Source organism: Erythrolamprus reginae, chromosome 6, assembly GCF_031021105.1.
Source record: "Erythrolamprus reginae isolate rEryReg1 chromosome 6, rEryReg1.hap1, whole genome shotgun sequence".
Classification (NCBI taxonomy): Eukaryota; Metazoa; Chordata; class Lepidosauria; order Squamata; family Dipsadidae; genus Erythrolamprus; species Erythrolamprus reginae.
In genome coordinates, this window is record NC_091955.1 from 15,114,041 (window position 1) to 15,139,917 (window position 25,877).

The window sequence follows — 25,877 nt, forward strand, 5'->3', positions numbered from 1 at the left end:
GGTCAGAACGATCAACCAGTGGAACAACCTACCAGCGGGATGTTGTGAACTCCAATACTCTGGACATTTTTAAGAGGAAACTGGACTGCCATTTGGCTGGGAAGCTATAGGGTTCCTGCTTAGGCAGGGGGTTGGACTTGATGACCCACATGGTCCCTTCCAACTCTAACAATAAATAAAAATAAAATAAAATAAATATTTCATATTTCTTAACTGCACATTTCCCTTAGAGATTTATTACATATACAATTGTAGATTTGGCCAGCAAATGTTTTTACCGGTAAGTTAGGATTTACGTTTGATGTATTCATACAAGCTGTAACAAAACCTTATCTCCCGATGCTCCTTTTGAGGTTATCAAAGTTGAGAAGCTTATGGTTTACATATCAAGCTAAAGCCCTTTCAGTCCACTAACGCCTGAACCATTGCCCAGTTAGACATGGGAAATTTAGAATATATACCATAATTATGCACTGTACTATATTGTTTGTAGGAGAAATAAAGATGGCAGCCATGAAATCTACTAAGCCACTTTTTGAAAAATAAAGAAAAAAGGATTAGCACAAAATAAAACTGTATATTACTCAGTTTTCCAACAGTGTATTTGAATGTGTGTCTCCATGGTTCTAGCCTAGCACCTTCCTACTGTGTTAAGATTATATTTGCAATATTTTCTTATGAAGGTTTAGGCAACACGAAATAGCAAAAGTTTGATTGGTTTATAGGACTTTTTTAAAAAGACAAATCACCTTTTAAAAAGCTTGTTGAGGAGGAAAAGAATGATAACTAGAAATGAATGAGAAATGGATATAGAGCTTTGAACACAGCGCAGCCTTGGTAGCACATTTTTATCATGGAAAATTAAAGATTTGTTTTCATTCCCTGACAAAACAAATGGCACATGGAATATATCATTCGTCCTGCTGGCTGAAATGAAGCTTCTATTTTTGGTAATTTTAACTGGTGGCGAGCAGGTGGATTTAAATCATACCCTTTTTTGAACATAAATGAAAAATGGCTTGCGTCCAGTGAACGTAAACTGATGTGCTGTAACTTTGTTGTTCCCTGGGGGAATGTTTTGTCAATTTTACCTTTAGTATTGGAATACATTGAGAGATGAACTGAGCCTGGATGATTTAAAAAAAAAAACTTTTTTTAAACTTCAGAGTGACATGCAAAGCAGGGAAATGGCCTCGGAATTCTGCCATTTAAAATTTTAATATTTACATTTGACAATCACTCATTACTGACAGGAGAGCACTTAAAAAAAAAAGCGTCACTCTGCTTCGTGAAATAAAACTATGCTTCAAATCAAATCAAGATATTCCAAAATGCATTTAATGTTGGCATAACAAGAGGGGGGGAAATTAAAATTTATTTCAGTAACAAACTGCCGTCGTTCTAATGCACTCATATTTCTTTGGTCGCCATTCTGCAAATGATGCCATCCAGCAGGGTGCCTATTTTTTCTTCTTGTGGAGTGAGCTTATACACCTGCAAAGATAATAAAATGGTGACTTTCTCACGGGATAACATGATTCTACAAAGTATTTATTTCTGTTTGTTTAAAATGGTTTGAAGGGGGTCAATGCCTGGCGACCAGATACCACTGGCAGTTTTACACTTCAGAGTTGCCCTGAAATTTAAAAATCTAAATATATATATATATATATTAAAAAAAAATATAGGAAATTAGTAAGCAGTAAAGTAGTGTTAAATTAGTTCTTAGTTGGAAGTTCTTAGTTGGAATGTGTGTCTCCATGGTTCTGGCCTGAAAGGGATATTATTGATGGAGTGGACACTAAGGTACAGAATTAAAAAAAATCTCAAGAAACTTCTGAAAATGTAGTAGAAGTGCAGAAAGAAGCCAGAAACTCAATTCAGTGTACTAATGTGATCTTCCTCTGGATCTCAGTAGCACAGGAGACGTGACACTTAACAGCTTGCAAACTGCTTACCCCTAGTTTATAGGTTGTGTTATGACATTTACATTTTTTATTAGCTACCTCAGTCTTCCTTGTTTCGCTACTCTCCAAATAAGTAGCTGGAAGTTAGGAAAAGGCTTGACTACATTGACAGCTAGATTTCCAAGCAACTGAAAGCAAACCAGATTTCTTTGGGTGGATGGGTGGGAAGGGGAGCTACCGTGTTTCCCCGAAAATAAGACAGCGTCTTATATTAATTTTTGCCCCCAAAGATGTGCTACGTCTTATTTTCAGGGGATGTCTTATTTTTTTCCAATGAATTGTATCCTGTATCCTGCTGCAGCAAAAACGCATCCAAACATTTAGCTGCATGTTGGATGCGTATTGGATGTGTTTTAAATCTGATTGATGCAGCGTTTTGCGATGCAATTTATGGACAGCAGTGTTATATATGTTCTGTTCGGGAATACTGCGAAATGAAACCTCTCCTACGTCTTACTTTCAGGGGATGCCTTATATTAGGCCATTCTACGAAACCTCTCCCATGTCTTACTTTCGGGGGTGACTTATTTTCGGGGAAACAGGGTATGTATGTGAAAGATTAATCATGATGGGAGTTTTGTGCATGCGGAATTAGGGTTAGGGTTAGGAAGGTAAACCCATCAACTACCCACAGTTCACCACTATACCTAAGTGAAGTCTTCAATGAAAAACACTGCAGCAGGCTTTCTTGTAAAAATATATTTTACTTTTCTTCTTATCAAGATACTTCTCTAAACAAACTATCACCTTTACATTTAGCCATTATAATAAACTATCCACAATACTAGTATTACATCCACCACTGCAACCACTAAGCACTAACCACTACCTACAAACCATTTGCTATAACAAAACCACACCCATGCAAGGATGTTACTCCTATTATATAGGTTACAGCCAATCAGGTTGCAGCACAATTAGCAAACCCATTATTACAAACTGATTATGGCTTACATTAGCCTTTCCCATGGTTACAAACCATTTACTTGCATTGTAATATTACCTCCAGAAATAAACTTATTTCTGACAAATCAAACACCTTTTTATATGTTTGCAATCTTATACATCCATATCTGAGAGAAAATTACTCTAGGCTTAATGACAATATCCAAGTGAACACCTGTTACACTGCTATTGAAACTTCAATGTTTTAATTTATTAAAATGCTTGTTTACTATAACTTCTTACACACAGGAACTGAAACAAACCTTCTTAATTTTTTGTATGTCACTTATTTCAGAAAGATCTGCTATGGAAACCTGCTGCCCGTCTACTTGACTTATTAGATCGTTCAAGTTCACAGTTTTCTCTTTGTGTTCAATCAAAACTATGAGTACAGCAGAGTCGTCATCAGAAATGCCGAATTTTTTAAAGGCGTCTGTAATCTAATATTAAAAGAGAATATAGTATTGTATTAGTTGTAGTCATAAGTGTTCTGTCGGGCTCTCTGGTAGACTCCTCCCAAAAATTCACAGGTACAAATTTCAGACACACACACACGTTTGAAAATTCAAAACAATGTTCTTTATAATGAAAATTCACTTAACCTAAGCCCTCTTTTGTTATAGCAAAGAGCCCTCGTCCCAAACAAACTGGTAATTTGTACAAGTCCCTTATCAGTTCTGTGATACTTAGCTTGCAGCTGTGAGGCAATTCACAGTCCTTCTTTCACAAAGTGAAACACACTTTGCTCTGATTTAGTTTCCAAGTGGGGGGAAATTCAGCACACAAAAGGTCAAAGTCAGCAAAGCAGTCATGAAACACAATGATGAGATAATCCTCCACAATGGCCAAACCCACAGGCTGCTATTTATAGCAGCCTCACTAATTACCACAGCCCCACCCAACCACAGGTGGCCTCATTTTCTTTGATAATAATCTCTCAGTTGTTGCTGCCTATGCATTGCTCTCCGCATGCGTGGCTGTATCATTAACTCTTGTTCTGAATCCAAGGAGGAGCTAGATAATTGATCTTCTGAGCTGTCTGCCCCACTCTCCTCCTCCCTGTCACTCATGTCTTCTTGGTCAGAGGAGCCTTCATCAGCAGATTCCACCGGGGGCAAAACAGGCCTGCAGCATGTGGATGTCTCCCCCACATCCACAGTCCTTGGGGCAGGAGCTGGGCCAGAGCTAACCACAACACATAAGAATCTGACAATCTAGACCAGTGATGGGGAACCTTTTTTTGTTCGGGTGCCAAAAGGGCATGCATGCAATAGCATGCGTATGTGCCCACACCCATTATGCAATGCCCTCCCCTCACGCATGAACACACCAACGCTGCCCTCCCACTCATGAATGCAGGGCTCAGTGAAGCCTCAAGACTTCCAGTAGGCCCATTGGGCCACTTTTCACCCTTGCCATCATGGGTATGTTGATGGTGAAAAATGGACCAAACGGTCCTACTGAAAGTTCAGAAACCAATTTCTGGTAGGCCCATTGAGTCCGTTTTTCACCACCCACAGGTTCCGGAGGCTTTCCTGAAGCCTGGAGAAGGTGAAAAATGACTTCCCTCCTACCCTCCAGGAGGCTGAAGATCAGCTGGCTAGGGCACACATGCGTGTTGGAACTGACATAGGGCATGCCTCACCTGCCCTCAGATATGGCTCTGGGTTCCATCTGTGGCAACACCTGCCATAGGTTCGCCATCATAATTCTAGATGTCATTCCAAAAATAACCTTCTCATTTAGAAGGTCCAATGATCTACATATTATTTTCACTTCACTGAGAATAAGGTATTTAACATAGTAATGAATGTTTTTAATTACATTAGAATCTTTAGGTTTTTTAATTAATTGGATCCAGATATATTGTTACGTTTTCTTTGATATGTTGTGAGCCGCCCTGAGTCCTTGGAGAGGGGCGGCATACAAATCAAATCAAATCAAATCAATATTTCTTTCAGCTCAATATTTTCAATCAATATTGAAATATTTAAAAAATTGATGCACAACAGAGCTGTCAAACTCAAGGTCTGCAGACCATATGTGTCACACGCTGGCCACACCCACGCCCGGTTTAGCAAAGGAGAAAAAGTCGTGATACGCTGTGATGACGCAAGTTTGACACCCCTGATTTACAGCATAGTACAAATTAAGAATGGCTAATATTTGGGGGGAGGGTATGTTATAGCAACAGCAAGAGCACTTAGACTTACATACCACTTCATAAAGCTTTACAACATTCTATAATCAGTGTCTGCATATTGCCCCCAATAAATCTGAGTCCTCATTTTACCGACCTCAGAAGGATGGAAGCCATGAGCTGATCAGGACTGAACTCTTGGCATTGGGCAGAGTCAGCCTACAATACTGCATTTCAATCATTGCACCACCATGGCTCCTCTGCTTTGATTATGCTTTGGTCTCCAGTAAAATGGGGAGCTGCAGCTAGAGGCTAGCAAAAATAAAATAAAACCAATCCCAAAAGCAGGTGACTACTACTTTTTTCTCTTCCTTTCTCACTATAATTCACCATTCCTTTTCTCCCGACAGTATATAAACCCATAAAGTGGAAGAGAAAAGTAATATGTCTATAGGGTGTGATGCTGCATGAAACAAGGCAGAAGAACTGCAGTATCCCAGCCCCCAGTTATACCATTATCTCACATTATTGTTCGGTGAAAGGTTGAATATAATTTCAGCATTAAGTGTTCTTGTCTTCATCTTGCCAATTTTGTAGAGATGAACAGCTTTATTTGCGGCTACTAGTATCTGGAAAGGATCAACAACCTGCCAGAGGAAAAAATAATGAAGTTTTCAACTGCTGTATCAGTTATAGTTATGCTTAGAGTTTATTAGATTTGTATGCCGCCCTTCTCCGAGGACTCGGGGCGGCTCTCAACATAATAGTGATACAATACATTACAAATCTAATAGTAGAAGTTAAATCAATTTAAAAACATTAATACAAAGTAAAATCTCTAACTATACAATCATACACATTCAACCTAATCCATCATACAGTAAGACCGAAAACATAATAAAAAGGGGGAGAAGATGGTAATTATCCCCATGCCTGGCGACAAAGGTGGGTCTTCAGCATTTTACGGAAGGCGAGGAGGGTGGGGGCTATTCGAATCTCTGGAGAGAGTTGATTCCAGAGGGCCGGGGCCACCACAGAGAAGGCTCTTCTCCTGGGTCCCGCTAGCTGACATTGTTTGGTCAACGGGACCCAGAGAAGGCCAACTCTGTGGGACCTAATTGGTCACTGTGATTCGTGTGGCAGAAGGCGGTCTCGGAGATATTCTGGTCCGATGCCATGTAGGGCTTTATAGGTCATAACCAACACTTTGAATAGTGACCGGAAACTGATCGGCAGCCAGTGCAGGACAACAACTTGCATTTTTTAGTCTAATAAAATTATACTTTAGGAAAGCAATCCCCTACTTTACAGCTATGGAATGGAATAGTAAATGGAAGAGTACATTTAGGCTAACACCGTAATTACGGTATATTAAAATTTAAACTAAGCATCATATTTCTACCCATGGAAAGATAGACACATTCCAGTCCTCTTATATTTATCATTTAGCTTTCAGGAAAAATAACAATAATGCTATTCTGTTTAAAAGAACTTCAACAAAACACTTTTCACAGAAATAGTGGGGTTTTTTGGCAGGGGTGGGGGATTAATTAGGAGCCATGTTCCAGAAGTTTGAGCAGGTAATTTAAAAATTCAGAAAAAAATCATTTATCGCCTTAAAAGTTTCTACTTGCTGGATTTCTTTTTTTACAGGCAGTATGTGAATTCTGAACGTTACTGAATACATAAAATAGAGGCAAGTTGCTTACCATTGAAGGATTAATTAATGCTCCATCAATAGCACCTTCCATTGCTTTCCTCCGCAGAGTAGCAGCATTTTTCACACCATTAAATAGGATAAGAGTCACAAGGCAGTCAGGAAATAATTCTAACCGATGTCTTAAACATTCCATCTTCTACCAGAACAGTAAGCTCCTTCTGAATTAATCAAACCTGGAACATTTATAAACATTTAAAAGTTACGTTTGGAAACTGTTTAGATTTAATCTTCTATATTTAGAAAACAGAGACGTAATGAAGTTTAAAGATTATTTCTGTGAGATGACTAAAAGGGATCAGGTATATCCTGGATTGCTTATGAAGTACGGCTAGTGGTTTATCCAATGTTAACATCTGGAAAATTAAACCAAGTGGGTTTATGTTCCAGAATTGATTAGGTTTTATGAAACGTGATCATACACTAATTACCTGTTCCCCAACAAGTCTTGGCTTTTATATTGGAACAGCTTCAAGAAAATTTTCCAGCCTGCGAAACCGTTTCAGAGGCATTTTTCCAGTTTGTGAATCCTCCAGTTCAGAGGCTTTTTTCCAGCTGTCAATCCCCCATTTCAGAGGTATTTTTTCAGCCTGTGAAACCTCTGTTGTAGCCCTGCCAGCCTCTCAAGTAGAGGCTTCAGAGGATGAAAAAAAGCTGTTTTCAGCTCCGAAACCTCCATTTAAGGGACCGGGCGAGGCTACATTCAGTGTATAAGATGTACCCAAACTTCCACGCTCTTTTGGGGGAGGGGGGAAAGGTGCATCTTATACTCCAAAAATATGGTACAATGTTCCCTCGATTTCCGCAGGGGATACGTTCCAAGACCGCCCGCGAAAGTTGAATTTCCGCGAAGTAGAGAGGCAGAAATAAATACACCATTTTTGGCTATGGACAGTATCACAAGCCATCCCTTAACACTTTAAACCCTTAAATTACCATTTCCCATTCCCTTAACAGATTAGATTAACAACCATTTACTCACCATTATTACTGGTACTCACCATTGAATAAGACACCTAGTGTTCCTGATATTTATAAACATAATTATTTATTAACAATAATAATTTATTTATTTATTTATTTACAAAAATTATTAATTTGGCGATGACATATGATGTCATTGGGTGGGAAAAACCATGGTATAGGAAAAAAACCGTGAACTATTTTTTAATTAATATTTTTTGAAAAACCGTGGTATAGGCTATTCGCGAAGTTCGAACCCGCGAAAATTGAGGGAACACTGTATATATTCATGCCTAATAGAGCCGGTTTGGTCTGCTGGTTAAGAGCAGCCTCCGAAGCCTCACTACAACTTATATCTAAGGCATCTAAAATCCTATGGTATCTTAGGATCCCTCCATAGTTGGATAACTGTGTTCCTATCAACCAACAACAAGTTGTCAAAATAAAGCGTCACATCTAATCCTGTTCTGGTTAAGAGCGGTGTACCCCAAAGCAGCGAACTTGGACCAACACTCTTCATACTCTATATAAATGACCTTTGGGATCACATTATAAGCAACTGCATTCTCTTCGCCGATGCTGTCAAACTTTTCAACACCGATAACACAGCTACTCTTCAAAAAGACCTTGACTTAGTGTCTGAATGGTCAAACATCTGGCAATTCCAAATTTCAACCGAAAAGTTGATCTCTAAGAGGTCAGCAAGGGGCGTGCGTAAGCACACCATTGTGCCTACCATTCCTGTCCTACTTATTGATTGATTGATTGATTGATTTTGTCCAATACACAATGAGGGTTTTAGTGGATATGCACATAGTAAAATACATAATGAAGGTTATAGAGCAGTGTTTTTCAACCAGTGTGCCGTGGCACACTAGTGTGCCGCGAGACATGGTCAGGTGTGCCGCGAAGCTCAGAGAGAGAAAGAAAACAAGAGAAAGAAAAAAAGAGAAAGAAAGAAAGAGCAAGAGAGAGAGAGAAAGAAAATGAGAGGAAGCAAGCAAGAGAGAGAAAGAAAGAAAGAGAGAGAAAGAGAACAAGAGAGAAAGAAAGAAAGAGAGAGAGCAAGAGAAAGAAAGAAAGAAAGAGAGAGAGAGGGAGGTAAGGTGGGAGAGAGAAAGACATAGAGGGAGGTAGAGAGGTAGAGAGAAAGAGCAAAAAAGAGGAAAGAAGGAAGAGAGAAAGAAAGGGATGGAGAGAGAAAAAAAGAGGGAGAGAAAGAGGGAGAGAGAAATAGAGCGAAAGGAAGAGAGAATTTTTTTGTCCAAACTTTTTTTTGCCACCCCCCTCCCCTCAATGTGCCCCATGGTTTTGTAAATGTAAAAAATGTGCAGTGGCTCAAAAAAGGTTGAAAATCACTGTTATAGAGGATATACTCATATCCTATTATCTTTTAAAAAATCATTACTTTCTATATTATGTTTATATAAACCAGTGTTTCCCAACCTTGACAACTTGAAGATATCTGGACTTCAACTCCCAGCATTCGCTGGCTGGGGAATTCTGGGAATTGAAGTCCAAATATCGTCAAGTTGCCAAGGTTGGGAAACACTGATATAAACTACTACCCTATACTTGATTGACAAAATAATAAATAAATAAAATTAATTCCTCTCACTCCTTCTCCTCACCTTTCTTAAAGGGCATTTTTATACACCCGCACCCACAGCTCCTGAAGCACATTGAGCACCACCAACAAAAAGCGTGCAGAAAGTGCGCGCAAATTCACTCCTAAGAACGGGGAGAGGAGAATTTTTGCACCAGGGCTGTAAAGTAAATCGGCACCCACCCACCTCCGCCCTTGTTTTCCTATTCCGGGGAAGGAGGCCGCAGCCCGGTGAGGCTCACCAACCTGCATGCGGGTCCAGAACAGCGGCCTCGCCGAGGCTCCTCCTTCCTTCCAGCCGACCAGTTTCCTGCCGGGAAGGCCTCGCGGCTCTTTCCCCGTCGCCGGTCTCCGCTCTCCCCGCCGGTGCCTGGGCCAAACGGGACGGGAGCCGCGCCATGGAGCGCTCCGAGGCCTCCTGCTTCTCGGCGGCCTTCAGCTGCACTTTCCTGGCCTCCTGCCTGCTTTTCTCGGCGTTCAACCGGCAGCAGCGGGGGGCCTACATGGACGAGGCCTTCCACATCCCTCAGGCGCAGGCTTATTGCGCGGGTCGCTTCCAGCAGGTAGGCGGGCGGGCCAGCGCAGCTGCTGCGAAGCGCGGAGCTTTTGCAGGCTCCAAAGGCAGCCCGAAGGTGGCTCCTTCTTTCTTAATATCCTGAAAAATGGATCCTCCCTCCCTTTTTTCCTCTATCATTTCTCCATCCTTGCTTGCACAGGAACCAGCTTCTTCTTGCCTTCAGATTATTTTGGACTACAACTCCCATCCTCCCTCGCCTTTGCCTTTGCTGGGAGGGGCTGATGGAAGTCGACGTTCTTCTTTGGTTGGAGCGAGGAGAGCACCATCTCCTCATTTTTCCTCCCCTAATTATTACACCAGGCTTCCCCCAAAGTGGTCAATATCCATCTGTCCATGCACTACTGTTTTTTTTAATTTTTTATTTATATTTATTTTATCTATTTGTCAAAATCTATAGCATTATAGTATGTATTAACGTAAGTATAAAGTAGAGATAAAGGATAAAAGACAATGGGCATGAAGGTGCACTTGTGCACGCCCCTTATGCCTCTTAGAAAAGGGGAGAGGTCGATTATAGATTGTTGTTGTTGTTGTTCTTCTTCTTCTTAATCTTATTCTTATTATTCTTATTCTTATTATTCTTATTCTTATTATTATTAATTAAATTTGTATGCCGCCCCTCTCCGAAGACTCGTTTACTACTATTATGTTTAGTACTATGAGTTTAATTTAGCATTATGAAGACCTCATGATTCTTGGCAAATTTATATTTTATTTTATGTACACTGAGAGCGTATGCACCAAAGACAAATTCCTTGTGTGTCCAGTCGCACTTGGCCAATAAAAAATTCTATTCTATTCTATTCTATTCTATTCTATTCTATTCTACACTGCTCAAAAAAATTAAGGGAATACTCAAAGAACACAACCTAGATCTGAATGAATGAAATATTCTCATTGAATACTTGGTTCTGTACAAAGTTGAATGTGCTGACAACATGTGAAATTTATTGTCAGTGTTGCTTCCTAAATGGACAGATTGATTTCACAGAAGTTTGATTTACTTGGAGTTATATTGTGTTGTTTAAGTGTTCCCTTTATTATTATTTTTTGAGCAGTATATTTAGCATTTAGACTTATATACCGCTTCACAGTGCTTTACAGCCCTCTCTAAGCAGTTTACAAGAGAGTAAGCATATTGCCCCCAACAATCTGGGTCTTCATTTTACCAACCTTGGAAGGATGGAAGGCTGAGTCAACGTTGAACCTACTGAAATTAATATTTTAGAATAGAATACAATAGAATTCTTTATTGGCCAAGTGTGATTAGACACACAAGGAATTTGTCTTTGGTGCATATGTTCTCAGTGTACATAAAAGAAAAAAATATGTTTGTCAAGAATCATGAGGTACAACACTTAATGATTGTCATGGGGTCAAATAAGCAGTTAGGAAATAATCTTAATAAAAATTTTAAGGACACAAGCAACAAGTGACAGTCATACTGTCATAAGTGGGAGGAGATGGGTGATAGGAACCATAAGAAGACTAATAGCACAGTAGTCCCTCGCTATACCGTGCTTCACCTACTGCGGCTTCACTTCATCGCGGGTTTTCAAGAAATATTAATGAGAAAAATCATTCGCGGATCTTTGCTGGTTCGCGGGTTTCTGAGGAAGTCGATCGGCAGATTTAAACAGCCCGCCGAACTCGATCGGCAGGTTTTTCAAAAAATATATATCTAAAATTGTAAATACTGTATTTAAATACTGTATCTAAAATAAATACTGTGTGGGAAGGGTTTATAAACACTTAAAACAATGAAAACTTACCAAACAATTACAATATAAATACTTAAATAAGTACTACCCTGTTTCCCCGATAGTAAGACACCCCTGATTGTAAGACGTATCGGGGGTTTCAGGGGGGTCGGCTAATATAAGCCGTACCCCGAAAGTAAGACATATGTCTTACTTTCGGGGAAACACGGGGGTATTGCTGGGGGGGGGCAGCCCGATGACGTCGCTTCCAAGCTCCCCGCGCGCCCCTCGCCGCGGCGCCACCGCCTCTTCCCCGGCTTGGCAAAGCGAAGGACGGCGCTGGTCCGAAGCGAGCCGAGCGGGCGGCGGCTTGCAGCAAAGGCACTCGTCCCAGCAACCGAGTCCTGCCGAGGCTCGGCTGCAAGCGGCCGGCGAGGCCGACCGGCTCCGAGGCGAGCGGCCGGAGCTGCGCCCTCCTTCGCCCGCCTCCTTTCCGGCAGGCAGGTGGGGCTGCCCAACTGCGCAGAGCGGCTTCTCCCCTCCAGACAAATTCTTCCCAGACATGCGTCTGTGGCTCCACGCGTGCACGCCGCTTGGAGCCCTGAGATTGAACTTGGAAAAGGGCTCACGAGGCTCCTGTCCCGCGGCTGCCCTTCTGGACTCTGGGGAGATGCCTTCGGGAACGCGACCCTTTCAATTTTTTTCCAATGTAAGACATACCCCGAAAGTAAGATGTAGTGGGGCTTTTGGGGGTAAAAAGAAAGTAAGACACTGTCTTACTTTCGGGGAAACACGGTATCAGTCGATAAATTCCACATCGCGGATTTCACCTATCGCGGCCGGGTCTGGAACGTAACACCAGCGATAGGTGAGGGACTACTGTAATAGCAATGCAGCCTTAGTGAGTAGTTCAACAGTGGTGAGGGAATTATTTGTTTAGCACAATGATGGCGTTTGGGGAAAAACTGTTCTTGTGTCTAGTTGTCTTGGTGTGCAGTGTTCTATAGTATCGTTTTGAGGATAGGAGTCGAAACAATTTGTGTCCAGGATGCAAGGGGTCAGTAAATATTTTCACAGCCCTCTTTTTGACTCATGCATTATACAGGTCATCAAAGGAAGGCAGGTTGGCAATTGTTTTTTCTGCAATTCTGATTATTCTCTGAAGTCATAAGTTATTAAATTATGTAATAAAATAAATGTTTGGAGAAATGCAAGGAGCTGAAATATTTTCTTGTTTCCTTTTTGCCTGCATAGAAATTATCTCTTTGTAATTCTTTTTAAATTTTATTTTTTCTGATAGTGGGATCCAATGATCACCACATTGCCTGGTTTGTACTTGCTGTCAGTTGGAATCCTGAAGCCCATAGGCTGGCTCTTCGGCTGGTCTGAAAGCATCCTCTGCTCTACAGGAATCCTCCGATTCATTAACCTGCTTTTCAGCATCGGAAACTTCTATTTATTATATTTGCTCTTCTGCAGGATACACCATAAAAAGGTACATGCTGTACATTGCATTTCAAATAGTTTCATTCTACATGATGGTTTTTAAAAATACAGTGGTACCTCTGCCTACAAATGCCTCTACTTACGGACTTTTCTAGATAAGAACCAGGTGTTCAAGATTTTTTTGCCTCTTTCTCAAGAACCATTTTCCATTTACAAACCTGAGCCTCCGAAACTGTAACTGGAAAAGGCAGGGAGAAGCCTCCGTGGGGCCTCTCTAGGAATCTCCTGGGAGGAAACAGGGCCTCCACCCTCCCTGTGGTTTCCCCAATCGTACGCATTATTTGCTTTTACATTGATTCCTATGGGAAAAATTGCCTCCTACTCCCAAACCCTCCAGCCGGCACAGAAAGATACCATGGTCAAATATAGGTATAATCAAATATAGGTAGTCCTTGACTTACAACCACAATTGAGCTCAAGATTTTTTGTTGTTGAGTGAAATGAATTTTGCCCTATTTAATGATTTTTCTTGTCTCAGTTGTTAAATGAATCACTTCAGTTGATAGTTAATAAGCCGGTTGTTAAGTGAATCTGGGTTTTGACTTTGCTTGTCAGAAGGTCGCAAAAGGGGATTATATGAGCTTGGGACACAGCAACGGTCATAAGCCAAGCATCTGAATTTTGATCACATAATCATGGGGATGCTACAAATGTAAGTGAAAAATGATCATAAGTCCCTTTTTTTAGTGCAATTGTAACTTTGAACGGTCACTAAATGCACTGTTTTAAGTTGAGGACTTTCTGTAATAGGTGTGTTAGTGAAATGTTTTATTTTAAATACAGTGCTACCTCTACTTATGAACTTAATTCGTTCCATGACCAGGTTTTTAAGTAGAAAAGTTTGTAAGAAGAAGCCATTTTCCTCATAAGAATCAATGTAAAAGCAAATAATTTGTGCAATTGGGGAAACCACAGGGAGGGTGGAGGCCCTGTTTCCTCCCAGGAGATTCCTAGAGAGGCCCTACGGAGGCTTCTCCCTGCCCTTTCCAGCCCTGTTCCCTCCCAGGAGATTCCTAGAGAGGCCCCACAGAGGCTTCTCCCTGACTTTTCCGGTTACAGTTTGGGAGGCTCAGGTTTGTAAGTAGAAAATGGTTCTTGAGAAGAGGCAAAAAAAATCTTGAACACCCGGTTCTTATCTAGAAAAGTTCGTAAGTAGAGGCGTCCTTAGGTAGAGGTACCACTGTATGTGTTTAGCGCATGTGCATGGAAATTATAAAATCTGCAAATTGTAACCTTATCTTGTAAAGGAAACTGTAAGGAGCAAAATAGCTTCTTGTAAAGGGATGTCAATGTGTGAACCATAGAAGCAAATTTGACTCTACAAATAATGTTTTTGCAAACAATCAAGTAATGAAATGCAGCAATATGATTAATTCAAAATTCCATTCATTGGACAACATACTTTTTGTGGGAACTGAATTTCTAACAATGAACCTTAACGTGGCGTGCTATGGTTTAATGCCCATATTTTTATTTTAAGTTACAGTGTTCCCTCGATTTTCACGGGTTTGAACTTCACGAATAGCCTATACCATGGTTTTTCAAAAAATATTAATTAAAAAATACTTCGCGGGGTTTTTTTCTATACCACGGTTTTTCCTGCCTGATGATGTCATACGTCATCGCCAAACTAATAATTTTTGCAAATAAATAACACAAAAAATATTGTTAATAAATAATTATGTTTATAAATATCAGAATCACTAAGTGTCTTATTCAAAGGTGAGTACCAGTAATAATGGTGAGTAAATGGTTGTTAAGGGAATGGGAAAGGGTAATTTAGGGGTTTAAAGTGTTAAAGGAAGGCTTGTGATACTGTTCATAGCCAAAAATGGTATATTTACTTCGGCATCTCTACTTTGCGGATATTCGACTTTCACGGGCACTCTTGGAACGCATCCCCCGTGAAAATCGAGGGAACACTGTATTTCCATTTCAAGTTTCTAGTGAATTTGCCCATGTTGCTTTTAATTTTTATTAGAAACAATATCCCTGATTCTTTTTATTGTTTTTTCCCCTCCTGTCTTTTAGGCCGCCTCTGGATTCCAGAGAATCCTGTCCACCGTGACGCTAGCAATATTTCCAACTCTTTATTTTTTTACATTCCTTTATTATACTGACACAGGGTCCACGTTTTTTACCCTCTTTGCCTACTTAATGTGTCTCTATGGCAATCATAAAACCGCAGCATGCCTTGGACTTTGTGCGGTTATGTTCCGCCAGACGAATATTGTATGGACTGTCTTCTGCGGTGGAAGCGTTGTTGCAGAAAAACTAAGCGAAGGCTGGAAAGTGGAATTACTGAAAAGCAAAGAGAAGAAAAACTGGCCAATACAAAACATCTTTTCGGAGTCAATCAGGATCCTTAGATTTCTCCTTGCATACTTTATGTCGCTTAAAAACTCCAGCAATCTCATTCTCTTGATATGGCCGTATATCTCTGTGGTGACGATATTTGCTACTTTCATCGTCCTCAATGGCGGCATCGTTCTTGGGGACAAGAGCAGTCACGAAGCCTGCCTGCACTTCCCTCAGCTATTTTATTATTTTTCTTTTAGTCTTTTTTTTTCCTTCCCTCTTGTAGCGACACCTGGTAAATTGATCAATTTTCTCCGTTCTGTGAGGATCTATTTTCTGCGATACAGCGTCCTCGCAATTGTCTCTTTGCTCCTCATCTGGAAATTTACTTACGCCCATAAATATTTGCTTGCAGATAACCGACATTACACATTTTATGTGTGGAGAAAAATCTTTCAAAGACATGAGCTGGTCAAATACATATTGGTTCCGGTTTACATATTTGCTGGCTGGAGTTTCACAGACGCACTGAAGTCAAAATCTGTTTTCTGGAACTTAATATATTTTGCTTGTCTGTTTGCAGTCATAGTTCCACAGAAGCTTCTAGAATTCCGTTATTTTATTTTGCCATATATTATATATAGGCTTAATATACCCATGCCATCACTTATGAAACTTTTCTTAGAGTTGATTATATATATTTTGGTGAATGCAGTAACATTCTATTTCTTTTTGAACAAACCGTTTCACTGGCCTGATAGTGAGGAAATCCAGAGGTTTATGTGGTAACATTTTGGTTCCTAAAACCTGTTCTAGAAACTTTTTGTTACAAATAAGAGGTTACAGTTTTAAAACTTCATCAAGGAATAAAAGTATAGTGGTACCTCGGTACTCGACCATAATCCATTCTAGAACGGTGGTTGAGAACCGATTTGGTCGAGTACCGAATTTATTTATCCCATAGGAAATAATGGAAATGGATTTAATTGGTTCCCAGCCCCTGTTAACTCGCTGGGAACCAATTAAATCTATTTTCTTTATTTCCAATGGGATAAATAAATTCGCTACTCCAAGCTGCAGGAAAGGTGGGGGCTGCTGGAAGCAATGAGGAAAGGAGCCCCCAGAAGCTGCCATCCCGGCAGCTTCAGGGGGCTGAGGAGCTCTCTAAGTGCTCCAAGCTGCAGGAAGGGTGGGGGCTGCTGCAATCTTGGCAGCTTCTGAGGGCTCCTTTCCTCATTGCTTCCTTTTATTACCTGTAAGCAGCTTCAAAAACTTTCTCCTTCCCTGTGGAATTTAATGGCTGCAACACCCGGCGATTTCCCTTCCAGTAGCAAGAGCGCCGGGAACGTCACGTGATGAAGGGAAGCTGCTGGAGCGGCAGCAATTGCTGAGATGGCTCCGCCGGCTTCCCTTCATCACGTGACGTTCCCGGCGCTCTTGCTACTGGAAGGGAAATCGCCGGGTGTTGCAGCCATTAAATTCCACAGGGAAGGAGAAAGTTTTTGAAGCTGCTTACAGGTAATAAAAGGAAGCAATGAGGAAAGGAGCCCTCAGAAGCTGCCAAGATTGCAGCAGCCCCCACCTTTCCTGCAGCTTGGAGCTCTCAGAGAGCTCCTCAGCCCCCTGAAGCTGCCGGGATTACATTTCGTATAATGAACAAAATTTTCTCTGGCTGTTCGGTATCTGAATTTTTGTTTAGATACCGAAGCAAATTTTTGCCGAAAAATTTTGTTCGTTATCCGAAATGTACGAGAAAGGAAGCGTTCGAGTACCGAGGTACCACTGTATTCTAGATGTTTTTGTAATGGGAGAACTGAAATGTGCTGGGTTTTTTGGCTGTTTTATAAGTAATTACTTCTTAAACAATCAGGAAAATTTTACTCATATTCCCAAAATAATGTGAATGTATGTACATTTTGATCGTACCGGTTCTACAGAAATCATAAACATTGTTTTCATTGTATTTTTGTACACATGTAACAGATGATTGAAAATAAGTTTGATTTGATGTCATTCAATTATTATAATGTCTTTTTACCATTTTGGATAATATTGTTTTGTACTCGAATACAGTGACCTTTAATTTTTTTAAATAATGTTTGGGGACCAGGGATACAGGTAAAAGTCACATAATTATCAGTTTATTACAACTAAATGTGCTTCAGATTAAGGCTGAAATCTTGGATATTTTTCTGGCAGAAAACCTTCAATCGGTGGGGCTATGTAGAAATGGACAGGATTACGGTGTAAGGAAGGAATAAATTGATTATGAACTAGAGAACCCTACTTAAATCACGTATCATGGGCACATATTGTATAATATACTTTTTATTTGTTAATCACTGAAAGAAAGGCCTCTTATTATAGCAAAATATCAGTTCTCAATGATGTAAGATGACATTTCTGCTGATTGATTTTGTTATCAACATAATGTCAGACTATGGCAGTTAAAATGTTTGTTTTTTCCCCCAAATAAAACCTGAGATTTTTTTTCATTCTAGTAATAAATGTGCATGCTACATGCCAAAAAGTAAAAACCAAATCAGTGTTTTTTATAATTAAGGGCCATAATACTTGAGGGTGAAGCATGCTTAAGATGGGAAAACAAATATTTAGAACTATTCTCAATAAGAAGACAGCATTGCATAAGGTAAAATAAATATGGTTTTCCATCACAAACCAATTGCGTTAATAAGCAATAAACGATATAATTTGTTTTAGCTTTTTTGTCTGTGTGAAGTGTATTCAAGTGTGCGCTTCCAGTTGTAACAGATTCCTCCATCTTCATAGATATACGCTTACTTTTCCACAGCTCATGTAATAGATAATACAGGTTTTGGGGTGGAAAAGGATAGAAACATAGAAGATTTATGGCAGAAAAAGACCTTGTGGTCCATCTAGTCTGCCCTTATATTATTTCCTGTATTTTATCTTAGGATGGATATATGTTTATCCCAGGCATGTTTAAATTCAGTTACTGTGGATTTATCTACCACGTCTGCTGGAAGTTTGTTCCAAGGATCTACTACTCTTTCAGTAAAATAATATTTTCTCGTGTTGGTTTTGGTCTTTCCAACTAACCTCAGATTGTGTCCCCTTGTTCTTGTGTTCACTTTCCTATTAAAAACACTTCCCTCCTGAACCTTATTTAACCCTTTAACATATTTAAATGTTTCGATCGTGTCCCCCCTTTTCCTTTTGTCCTCCAGACTCTACAGATAGAACATCTATAACAAAGCAAATTAGAAAATGTATCTTTATGGAACCTACATATGTTTCTTAGTTGGAATGTATAAATTGTTACTGTGATTTAATTTCTCACATGACAAAAAGGCTCCCACTGAAAATTAATTATATTTAGTATCTTAGCTTTTGCAAATCGTTTTTTTTATTTCAAAGTGACCAATTTTAAAGTGCATGTCAGCAGATGTCACTCTGTGCATGTTTAAAAATTATACAAATAGCACTTGACTTTGATAGACTTTCTGTGCAAAGAATAACCACAAATATTACACTTGCTCACCAAGTTAACAGAGAAACTTAAGTTTCCTGTGAAATATGAAGAACAAAAAGTTGACAATTGACTCTTTATTTAATTTGATATTTTTTGAAATTATTATTGCCCCTATTTTCCAATCTTTTCTCCTTATGACTATTGTGGCTTTTTTAAAAAGAATAATATTTAATTTATTCAAAAAAGTTAAAATGCAAAATACCAAAATATTTAAGAAAAAAGAAAAATGACAAGCAATAGATTTAAAAAAATGTCTTTAAAAAAGATATACACATAACATCCTTCTTAGTTGATTGCTGATTAATATAATACAACCATGTTAATTTCCCATTCCCTATAAAACAGGCCAAAAGAATTTTAAACTACTTCAGGTAATGAAATGTCTGTAGGAAAACAACTAAGCTTAGTACTCAAAAAGAAATCCATCACTGGTTAGCTAAGAAATGAAATAATTGCTTACAAGGATGACTTTCCGTTTTGGAGAACATGTTTAAAATCAGGCAAATCATACAAGTACAGTACTGTACTCTATTAAAATCATTCCTTGGAGGAGTTAGCACAGATAAATTATTATGTTCACACGGTGGCGCTGTTGAGCTTTGCTTACTGTACAACTTGCAACATTTTTAACAGCTTTGGCATGTTTTTAGAATAGTAGCTCTCAAAATGTAAAGCAACATATTTTAATAGAAAATTGGAGGGGGGAGAGAAATTGGTCCTTGAAAATTGAAATTTTATATATAGTGGAGCAATCCTCTTGCTCCAGTAAAATGCATCTAGTTCTAATTGGACAGCATGCCAATGCTGAAATAGATACTGGAATTAGTTGTGCTTTTAAAAATGGATCATCCAAGGGTTTTTCACCATCGGTTCCTTTGGCATGGTAAATGTCACCTGTATTTATTTTTGTCATGCAGAGGTGTGTCTTCTGGATATGGTCAACAAAGCCAAGATGACAATTGCAAAAGGTTTTTTTTTGCTGAATTTGAAAATTAAGGGAGACTAGGATAGATCTATTTCGGCTTTATTTTGGCCTCATCAGCTAGCCATACCCACTGGGACTTGAACCTGCAACCTTTGCCTTGTAAGGCAGAGAATTATCCTCTAGGCTACAGTATCCAATCCCTTCAGCTCTGCACCAGGGAAGGGTTACATATTTTTGTGTCGAATCACCCTGGTGTATTGAAGGAACATCACAGCTCCTTATTTGCCTCTCGGCCCAACCCAGGACCATTTCCAAGGCAGTTAATTTTATTGATAGATGACAATTCTATCTGTATGTTTCACATGTTTGTTTGTTTTGGTTTTTTTGCTGAATTTGAAAATTAAGGGAGACTAGGATAGATCTATTTCGGCCTTATTTTGGCCTCATCAGCTAGCCATACCTATATATATGTCACATGTTGTTGGTTTTTTTTGCTGAATTTGAAAATTAAGTATATATTAAATTATATACTGTGTATATATATCTCCATCCTGTGGAAACCCATAGGTGTATTACTTAAATCTTTTTTTTAATATCCAAAGTTTATTGAATTTCTTTATTTACAACCACACATAACAGACATAACAAAGACATTTACAAGCAGTGGACTTTGTGGGACAAATCTGTGTTACATGTCTCATAAAATTTGTTCATTATTATGTAGCTAATATTACTTTATCCTTTGAACCTGCACAAGTATCTCTTCCTCCCTCCCTCCTTCTTTCCTTCCTCTTATATTTGTATATCTTTGCACTTTCACTGTATTACACTAAATGGCCCATCATGATGCAGGATAGGGCTTTGCTATATTGTTTATAAAACATCCCATAGATGTGAAAACCTAACCTAAATCTAGTGATCGGCATCATAATTAGTGTCCATCGCTCAGGAACACTGGCATTTAATTTGCCTCAAAAAATTTATTTATTTATTTATTTATTTATTAGATTTGTATGCCGCCCCTCTCCGAAGACTTGGGGCGGCTAACAACAATAAAGAAGACAATGTAACAAATCTAATATTAAAAAATAATCTAAAAAACCCCAATTTAAGAGACCAATCATACAAACAAGCATACCATGTATAAATTATATAAGCCTAGGGGGAAGGAAAAAAATTTCAATTCCCCCATGCCTGACGACAGAGGTGGGTTTTAAGGAGCTTGCGAAAGGCAAGGAGGGTCGGGGCAACTCTGATATCTGGGGGGAGCTGGTTCCAGAGGGTCGGGGCCGCCACAGAGAAGGCTCTTCTGGGTCCCGCCAAATGACATTGTTTAGTCGACGGGACCCGGAGAAGGCCAACTCTTTGGGACCTAACCCGTCGCTGGGATTCATGCGGCAGAAGGCAGTCCCGGAGATAAATGCTAAATTTCTTTCCTTTGTTGGATTTAATTTTCAGTTCAGAACATCTTGAGTGCCCAAACTTGAACTGGCATCAATGCAATCAAAAATATAATCATTGCAGCAACAAAAAAATAATGGCCAAGAAGATGGATGGATTCATACCCTCACTTTGTAATATATTCTTTTAATGTCTTGGAAGAATATTTTTCTCTTTCTTTACCAGGATCCAGCGGGGGTTACTCCTGATTTGGCCCCATTCTGCAAACCAGTAGTACCACTGGCGGGAGGCTCCGCCCACCCGCCCAGGACACCTCTGCACATGCACAGAAGTGTTGTGCATGTAAGTGTGTGAGCAAAACAGCAACGGGGTTTAGAACCCACTACTGCCATGATCCTTAGGAAGTTGTGATACACTATCTTTAATTCTCGTTTTCTCCCAGTTTAAAAGGGAATAAATCGGTAACAATTGTACTTAGCCACTGTAATATCTCTCTCAAATTATCAAATGTACAATATTGTATGACACCCAGGATTGTATGTGAGAAGGGCAGTTATATAAATGCAGTGAATGAATGAATGAATTTGTATTGTCATTTATATGCAGTGGTACCTCTACCTAAGAACGCCTCTACTTACGAACTTTTCTAGATAAGAACCGGGTGTTCAAGATTTTTTTTGCCTCTTAAGAACCATTTTCCACTTACAAACTCAAGCCTGTAACTGTAACCGGAAATGGCAGGGAGAAGCCTCCGTGGGGCCTCTCTAGGAATCTCCTGGGAGGAAACAGTGGTTTCCCCAATCGCACACATTATTTGCTTTTACATTGATTCCTATGGAAAAAATTGCTTCTTCTTACAAACTTTTCTACTTAAGAACCTGGTCACAGAACGAATTAAGTTCGTAAGTAGTGGTACCACTGTACTTCCTCCTTCCAAGTGTATAGAACATCAACAGCTTGATAAGGCACTCCCTTATAGAACTGACATCTGCAGATATCTTCAGAAATAGTCTGAACACAGCCATGGAATTCAATAGGTAGGCATAAAATGGTATTTATTCTGTGTTCACTTGCCAAATTATTCCTTTTGTTACTTAAAAGAATATAAAATGTCTGCCTGTTTATTTTCAAGAAGGCCTTTTAATTGTAATTTTCTGTGCGTGCATTTTTCTTTAAAATACTGCAGCATCCAGAGTTTTGTCTTGTTTAAGTAAAATATTCCTTTTGCTTTGATATGAGCATTTTTGTTTGCATGCTGCAGAATTGCCAAATGAATGTTTTTTTCACTGTATGTATCACATATAGGATCAGTATTAATAATAATAATAATAATAATAATAATAATAATAATAGCCGCCCCGAGTCTACGGAGAGGGGCGGCATACAAATCAAATGAATGAATGAATGAATGAATGAATGAAGAAAGAAAGAAAGAAAGAAAGAATAGAATAGAATAGAATATTATTATCAACATTTCACACTCCATTAACACCACAACAGATTCTTTTTTATTGATCAGCTATCTTAATATTTCTATAAAATTGCAATTCTCCATTGCATCTGGAAGGAGAGTCCAATATGGGTTATTCTCAATCTTATTGGTCGAGACTGAGTTTAGAATTAACATATCATTAGGCACCGCCCCTTGCCTGCCCCCAGTGAGCTCAGTTTTAAAACTCAGTCTAAGTAACGAGACGTATGAGTTAGTTGTAATAAAGAAAATGTTTATTTAAATCTGTTTTTTACTTGCTTTAACTGTATTTTCTTCTTTTGTTTCTGTTTCTACAGATCCTGCAGAAGATGAACGGGGTTTTTGCCCTCCGTGGGCAGATTCCCCCACCGAGTTTCCCCAGGAGACCTCTTCCCTCATAGAGGGTACCGTCCCATAAGGGGAGCAGCCTGGTGTCACTGGCCTCCGTGGCCAAACTCGGCTGGGAGCCGAAGGTGGGGGGGTCCGCCCCCCCCACTGGGAGGCTCGGGGACGCGGCGTCCCCCGAAGACGAAAATTCCCTTCTTGGCACTACCCTGAGCCCAGGGGAGTAAGTTGCCGGTGGGCGCCAATTCTGAGACGCTGGGAGCGCCGCCGCCGCTGTCAAAAAAGCCGCGGCTTCTTCAAGGCGCCGGCCGCCGACCATATGTTCGGCGGCCAAGCGGGCACTTGCGTTAGCCGCATTGACAGTTTTCCGAATGCCTCGCAGTCCCCTGAGAATGCGGAGACAGGATCCGCCGGGGACAGAATGCCTTGTGAGGGGGAAGAGCTGTCAGCCTTCTGGTTTCCCCCTTTTTTGTCTTAAGACTGCGCTCCGCGCCCGCCATTTTGAGCGGCTGAGGAGAACTCCCCCCCCCTCCTCTTCCTTCATTGCTTCAGCGACCTAATTTAGGCGCGAAGAACGGTTAGACCGGCTGTCAGGCGCATGCGCACTGGGCAGCAGCTTCGGGGGGCCATTTTGAGGAGTGTTTGTCAGTCGGAGGTGATTGATTAATTAATGCAGCTCTGTGCCGTTAATTGCTCTAACACTGATTTCTGCTCAAATACTGTAAGTACTATGGATTCCACTGGCAATCCAGATCAAGCCCCTGCTCTGGGATCTGCAGTTTCTGCCCCGGTGGCCAAGCCCAAGGATAAGGGAAAGATAAAAGCTAAATCATCCCAATCCTCCTCCTCAGCCATCAAAGAGGCCGAGAGGCGAATTCAGGCCCTTGAACAGAAGCTGGAGGCAGCCCTCCACAGTGTTCCACTGCCCAGGCCTGGACCACCCATGGGCCTTGATGTGGCTGCTGGCCCACAAACCCCAAGAGAGAGGGTTGAGAGAGATTGGTCTCCTGATCACCCAGCTCTGACTCAGCTTCAAACTTCCAGAAGCAGGCCGGGATCAGCCACCCAGGAGAGGCCTGTATGGGGTTTTTCACCTCAGGCCAAAGCGGTTCCAGCAGCTACTTTCACCCCTACAGCTGCGGGACTCAGGGACAACCCTGACACATGGCAGGATATGCCACCGGCCTTTCAGGAATTACTAACCAATGTCTATACTAAGGGCATAGCAGTGGGAGCACAGCAAGGGCCTCAACAGCCAAGACAAGCCACAACCCGGGATCTCTGGTCTGCACCGCCCCTTTCAGGTTTGGGATCTGTACTTGAGGAGCCTGTGTTAATGGAGGACAGTGATAAAGACTATGACATGTCAGAGGATGAGGCACCTCCAGAACAACCGCAGGTGGCGGGACTGTTCAAACAGTCCTCTTTCAGGACTCTTTTATATAAGGCAAGACAGACTATGGAGTTGAAGGATCCGGCCCAACCATCTCAGGCCGTACCATCTAGATCCGCTACTCTATTAAAGGAGCCTAAGCCTGAAACAGACCATGTCCCGGCATCAGAGATTTTCGTGCAAAGTATCAAGAGACCGTGGCAATATCCAGCAGCGGCCCAGGGACCATCAGTGATAGAGAGGAAGTTCTACACGTTTGATGACGAGGTAGAGGCTCTCTTACAGTTTCCTCCCATAGATTCACCAGTGGTGACACTGGTTTCCAACGCTCTGGTTCCTGCTGAGATGGGAGACAATTTGAAACCAGAGGACAAGAAGGCTGAGGTACTCCTCAGGAAGACCCACATGATGGCCGGATGGGGGTTTCGCGCAGCAGCGGCTGCTTCCTTTTTTAATAGAGCCTCCATCGTCTGGATCGAGGACATGATGTCTCGCCTGGGGCCAGAGGAAGGACGGATGCGTCAGGACCTCAGTAAGTTGTTGGCTGCGGCTGAATTTTCCGCCGATGCCACCTTACATGCTGCCAAGTTTGCTGGGAGAGGGATGTCCGCTACCCTCGCATCACGCCGACTGCTATGGCTGCGCAGTTGGCAAGCAGACACCAAATCTAAATGGCGCCTGGCATCTTCACCATTTCAGGGGTCTCAGCTTTTTGGCGACATATTAGAGAAGGTCCTCATAGAGGACAAGGACAAACGGAAGATTCTTCCAAGGTCCAGGAGGGGTCAGGATCGTCGTCAGACTCCATACAACCGACGTCAGTCCTTTCGTTGGGACACCTCTCGGTCAAACCAGCAATTTAGGTCTTTTCCCCAGTCCAATTTCGGCCAGAATGCCTACAGGAATGACCGTACCCCCTTCCAAGACAGGGCCAGAGGCTATCAGTCAAACAGACGGCCATTTCGAGGTTCCAACCAGCGTGGGTTTAAACGAGCCAAGTGACTCTGCCTTGCCACAGCCAGTAGGAGGGAAATTACACCTTTTCAGCGCCTCCTGGCTAGCCACCTCTTCAGACAAATGGGCCCTATCGACAGTGATACAAGGACTACGGTTGGAATTCATTCAGCCCCCGCCCAACCGGTTTCTACACTGTCCAACACCAAAGAACCCTACCAAACGGGAGGAATTGCTTCAGGAGGTAAGCCACCTCCTTCAGATTCAAGCCATAGAGCCTGTGCCAAAACACATGGAAGGCAGGGGATTTTACTCTATGGTGTTCATAGTCCCCAAGGCATCCGGGGGCTGTCGCTTAATCCTGAATCTGAAATTATTAAATCAGTTCATTCTTTACCGCAGATTCAGGATGCACACCTTACATACTATTCTAGCGGCAGTACGCCCTCAGGACT

The 25,877-nt window shown here is 40.9% G+C and overlaps 2 protein-coding genes across 2 annotated transcripts; one reads left to right on the plus strand and one right to left on the minus strand.

Annotated features, from left to right (window-relative positions):
* Nucleotides 1–1,316: 1,316 nt before the first annotated feature.
* On the minus strand, nucleotides 1,317–10,104 carry TPRKB (TP53RK binding protein). Its single transcript, XM_070755307.1, has 5 exons — nucleotides 9,585–10,104; nucleotides 6,762–6,945; nucleotides 5,577–5,699; nucleotides 3,176–3,352; nucleotides 1,317–1,494 (listed from the first exon to the last, which is right to left on the minus strand). The coding sequence occupies exons 2-5, from the start codon at nucleotides 6,903–6,905 to the stop codon at nucleotides 1,411–1,413; spliced, it is 528 nt and encodes a 175-aa protein (XP_070611408.1). The 5' UTR covers nucleotides 6,906–6,945; nucleotides 9,585–10,104; the 3' UTR covers nucleotides 1,317–1,410.
* On the plus strand, nucleotides 9,653–16,296 carry ALG10 (ALG10 alpha-1,2-glucosyltransferase). The gene is made up of 3 exons (XM_070755306.1): nucleotides 9,653–9,901; nucleotides 12,916–13,110; nucleotides 15,153–16,296. The coding sequence occupies exons 1-3, from the start codon at nucleotides 9,737–9,739 to the stop codon at nucleotides 16,206–16,208; spliced, it is 1,416 nt and encodes a 471-aa protein (XP_070611407.1). The 5' UTR covers nucleotides 9,653–9,736; the 3' UTR covers nucleotides 16,209–16,296.
* Nucleotides 16,297–25,877: the final 9,581 nt, after the last annotated feature.